General features: G+C 36.3%; 1 protein-coding gene across 1 annotated transcript in view; it reads right to left on the bottom strand.

Moving 5' to 3' along the window:
- Positions 1–238: 238 nt before the first annotated feature.
- LOC113827876 (glutathione S-transferase Mu 4) overlaps positions 239–5067 on the bottom strand; it is a 7526-nt gene continuing 2697 nt past the window's right edge. The window contains exons 4-5 of the mRNA XM_027380817.2: positions 2428–2523; positions 239–698 (exon numbers count right to left, since the gene is read on the bottom strand). Coding sequence (XP_027236618.2) covers positions 498–698; positions 2428–2523 — 297 coding nt within the window. The 3' untranslated portion in view covers positions 239–497. The remainder of the gene's footprint in view (positions 699–2427; positions 2524–5067) is intronic.

Raw genomic sequence — 5067 nt, forward strand, 5'->3', positions numbered from 1 at the left:
TTTATTTTTTTTTATTTTTTACCTTTCCAAAGAAATCAGTGATTACCCTTTGAATTGTATTCGTTATGTTATGTATAAGGCAAACTGCGATAAAACTACATACAAAAATGAATATGATTAATTTTGCCTTAAAAAAGATAAAAGAATAAACAGAATAAGAAATAAAATAATAATAAAAAAAAGAAAAAAAATCTTAATAAGATGGAATTATGTTTTGAGGATCCATTAGTAAACGACATTTACAAATTAGATTTTTTATTAACTAATCTACCAATGTCCACTTTTTAACAGAAATCGATGGTAAATACAAATACATTTTATACGATTTTTCTTCTTTTTTGGCTGGGAATGTGAGGTTATATTCTTCAAGAAATCATAAACCGATAAAAGAAGATAAACTAAATCCAATTTACTTTCTTGAAGTTGAAGATCACTTCCACAACCCTCATTACCATTCATGACTTCCTAATCTTTTACCAAAATTTCCTCCTGTCCCCTTATTTGATGTCGAAGAGCGCCATGGGTCCGTTCAGGGGCTTCTTCAAGAACCTCGGGGATGCCATGTATTTCTTGATGGCCGGAAGCTCCTCGAAGTGCTTGTGGAAGTCCGAGAGGTTCTTGAAGGAGGCAAGGCAGGAGGCGTCCAGCTCGAGGTGGATGTCAAGGAGTTCGTACATCAGGAAGTCGACGAAAGTGAGCTGTTTGGAAGTAGCAAAATAAAGTGGGGTTGTTGAGGTCTAGGTCTGTTTAGTAGCAAAATAAAGTGGGGTTGTTGAGGTCTAGGGCTGTTTGGAAGTAGCAAAATAGTGGGGTTGTTGAGGTCTAGGGCTGTTTGGAAGTAGCAAAATAAAGTGGGGTTGTTGAGGTCTAGGGCTGTTTGGAAGTAGTAAAATAAAGTGGGGTTGTCGAGGTCTAGAGCTGTTTGGAAGTAGTGAAATAAAGTGGGGTTGTTGAGGTCTAGAGCTGTTTGGAAGTAGCAAAATAAAGTGGGGTTGTCGAGGTCTAGAGCTGTTTGGAAGTAGTGAAATAAAGTGGGGTTGTTGAGGTCTAGAGCTGTTTGGAAGTAGTAAAATAAAGTGGGGTTGTCGAGGTCTAGGGCTGTTTGGAAGTAGCAAAATAGTGGGGTTGTTGAGGTCTAGAGCTGTTTAGTAGCAAAATGAAGTGGGGTTGTTGAGGTCTAGGGCTGTTTGGAAGTAGCAAAATAAAGTGGGGTTGTTGAGGTCTAGGGCTGTTTGGAAGTAGCAAATTAAAGTGGGGTTGTTGAGGTCTAGGGCTGTTTAGTAGCAAAATAAAGTGGGGTTGTTGAGGTCTAGGGCTGTTTGGAAGGAGCAAAATATAGTGGGGTTGTTGAGGTCTAGAGCTGTTTGGAAGTAGCAATATAAAGTGGGGTTGTTGAGGTCTAGGGCTGTTTGGAAGTAGCAAAATAAAGTGGGGTTGTTGAGGTCTAGAGCTGTTTAGTAGCAAAATATAGTGGGGTTGTTGAGGTCTAGGGCTGTTTGGAAGTAGCAAAATAAAGTGGGGTTGTTGAGGTCTAGGGCTGTTTAGTAGCAAAATAAAGTGGGGTTGTTGAGGTCTAGGGCTGTTTGGAAGTAGCAAAATAAAGTGGGGTTGTTGAGGTCTAGGGCTGTTTGGAAGTAGCAAAATAAAGTGGGGTTGTTGAGGTCTAGGGCTGTTTGGAAGTAGCAAAATAAAGTGGGGTTGCTGAGGTCTAGGGCTGTTTGGAAGTAGCAAAATAAAGTGGGGTTGTTGAGGTCTAGAGCTGTTTAGTAGCAAAATAAAGTGGGGTTATCGAGGTCTAGAGCTGTTTGGAAGTAGCAAAATATAATGGGGTTGTTGAGGTCTAGGGCTGTTTGGAAGTAGCAAAATAAAGTGAGGTTGTTGAGGTCTAGAGCTGTTTAGTAGCAAAATAAAGTGGGGCTGTCGCGGTCTAGAGCTGTTTGGAAGTAGCATATTAAAGTGGGGTTGTTGAGTTCTAGAGCTGTTTGGAAGTAGCAAAATAAAGTGGGGCTGTCGAGGTCTAGGGCTGTTTGGAAGTAGCAAAAAAAAGTGGGGTTGTTGAGGTCTAGAGCTGTTTAGTAGCAAAATAAAGTGGGGTTGTTGAGGTCTAGAGCTGTTTGGAAGGAGCAAAATAAAGTGGGGTTGTTGAGGTCTAGGGCTGTTTGGAAGTAGCAAAATAAAGTGGGGTTGTTGAGGTCTAGAGCTGTTTAGTAGCAAAATAAAGTGCGGTTGTTGAGGGTCTAGAGCTGTTTAGGCGTAAGAAACTAAAAAGGTGTTGTTTAGCTGTTTCGGTCTGAGAGAGAGAATTCCATGCTCGACCATTGGAGTGAAGGAGAGAGAAGAAAGTTTATTCACTACATATATACATACACAAACATTTGTGTGTTTGTGTGTATTTTGCATATTGTATGAATATATGCGTATACTTACAGACTCTCCAGCGAACCACTTCCGGTTGCCAAGGAAATTCGAGAACAGCTTCAAGGTGGCAGGCAGATTGGTCAGGTACTCATTCTTCTGGGTGTTCTGTGGAAACCAAATGTTCATGAATAGGCCGTACTACAAGAAATATTTAGTAGTAAGAGCATGCAAACATTTTGGTTGTCTGCCTTTATATATGCATATATATATATATATATATATATATATATATATATATATATATATATATATATATATATATATATATATATATATATATATATATATATATATATATATATATATATATATATATATATATATATATATATATATATATATGTATGTATATCATTATCAGCGGTGGCATTATGTTACTTTTGATGATAGTGATGATGATGGAAACATGTGGATAGCAAAACTGTCACTAGTGATGATGATAGTGATCATGATCGAGAAAAGAGACGCAATTGATGATGAAGATGATGTTGATTGGTATCATTGTAAAGATACCAATGATGATAATAAAAATGATGTTAATCATAATAGTGATAATAATAATAATAATAATAATTATAGTGATACAAATTACAGTAGTAATAGTAGTAGAAGTAGTAGCAGTAGTGATAATAATAATCATGACAATAACAATGATAATGATAATAATAATAACAATAATGGTGATAATAATAATAGTAATGCTAAGAAACATGATAACAAAAGTAAGAGTAATAACATCGATAATGAAAAGGACAATTATAATAGTAATGGCGAGAGTAATATTCATAACAATGACAATAATATTGATTATTATTATTATCATTATTCGCATTGTTATCTTTATTATTATTATTATCACAGATATAATTATATTCTCCATCATCATCATAATGATAATAATAATAAAGACATTAATGAGAATAACAATCATCATGACAACATTAATAATGATTATAATAATAATATATCAATAATGATAATAACATTGATAATCATAAAAAAGTAATACTATAAAAAATATATTGATAACGATAAAAGTACAACACATGAAAAAAAATAACAATTATGATAACATTATAAAAACACTATCAGTTCCCATGATAAAAACAGCAATAACAATAATAATGACGATCGTATAATAATTATTCAATAATAACTTCAAGCTAACATATTCATATCCGATTTAACATGCGTGGAAATCCTTATCTTTGCTTCTTTCTTTCCCACGAAATGCTAATTTTTCTCAGGCTTTCACGTCAATGTCAGTGTCCCTGGATATAAAAGGGTATTGAGGGTATTGAAAAATTCGTTGGTTTGTTTTTTTTATTTTCCTGTGTATGTTGTGTGTGTGTGTGTGTGGGGGGGGTGAATGTGTGTGTGTGGGGTGGGGTGCGGGGGTATGTGTGTGTGTGGGGTGGGGGTGGGGATGTGTTTGTGTGGGGTGGGGGGGATGTGTGTGTGTGTGTGTGTGAATGGGGGTGGGGGGTGGTGGGGGGGATGTGTGTGTGTGTGTGTGTGTGTGTGTGTGTGTGTGTGTGTGTGTGTCACCGTTTAAAAGCAACGAATTATAGGTTGAATATTTTGAATTTTCTATCATGCAAACAAACACTCAATGTCACCATCAAACATTTAAAAGATTTCGTCGTTATTTCTCTAAATTCTCTGCCACACCCACGTTCTAGCTTATACTTATATGACTGATAGACTAATTATCTCAAATCTCTCAAATGGTTGATTATGTTACGTCTAAGGAATTAAATAATCAATTACAAGATGGCTGACTGGTTATCTTATATTTTCAATGCCAATATCCTAGGTCATTAGCAAGTCAATGCAAGATCGGTTGATTCACTGAATATTTTGCATCGATTAAGATCTTATCTTATCTATTATTATTAGCTTATTAGCTTATTAGCTCTTATCCACAAAATATAAATTAATCACTTCACAGGTACATCAGCCAATCTCCTGAACACAAAACATGATATTGGGGATGAATGGGAGAGAGAAGAGAAAGGGAAAAGAAAGAAATAGAGCCAAGAAAAGGTGGGAAGAGACTAAAACTGAATGAAGAAAATAGCAGATAATCACAAAACGAATTGATGATCATTTTTTTTTCGGTCACGCTCACATCCAAGGTTAAATCCGCCAGCAATCATAGAATCAGCTGGGCTTCTCTCTCTCTCTCTCTCCCTCGCCCACCCACTTTCTCTCTCTCTCTCTCTCCCTCGCCCACCCACTTTCTCTCTCTCTCTCTCTCTCACCCACTCAACTTTCTCTCTCTCTCTCTCTCTCTCTCTCACCCACTCAACTTTCTCTCTCTCTCTCTCTCTCTCTCTCTCTCTCTCTCTCTCTCTCTCTCTCTCTCTCTCTCTCTCTCTCTCTCTCTCTCTCTCTCTCTCTCTCTCTCTCTCTCTCTCATCCACTCACTTTCTCTCTCTCTCTTACCCACTCACTTTCTCTCTCTCTCTCTCTCTCTCTCTCATCCACTCACTTTCTCTCTCTCTCTTACCCACTCGCTTTCTCTCTCTCTCTCTCTCTCTCTCTCTCTCTATATATATATATATATATATATATATATATATATATATGTATATATATATGTATATATATATATATATATATATATATATATATATATATATATAT

The sequence above is a fragment of the Penaeus vannamei genome, chromosome 31, assembly GCF_042767895.1.
Source record: "Penaeus vannamei isolate JL-2024 chromosome 31, ASM4276789v1, whole genome shotgun sequence".
Lineage (NCBI taxonomy): Eukaryota > Metazoa > Arthropoda > Malacostraca > Decapoda > Penaeidae > Penaeus > Penaeus vannamei.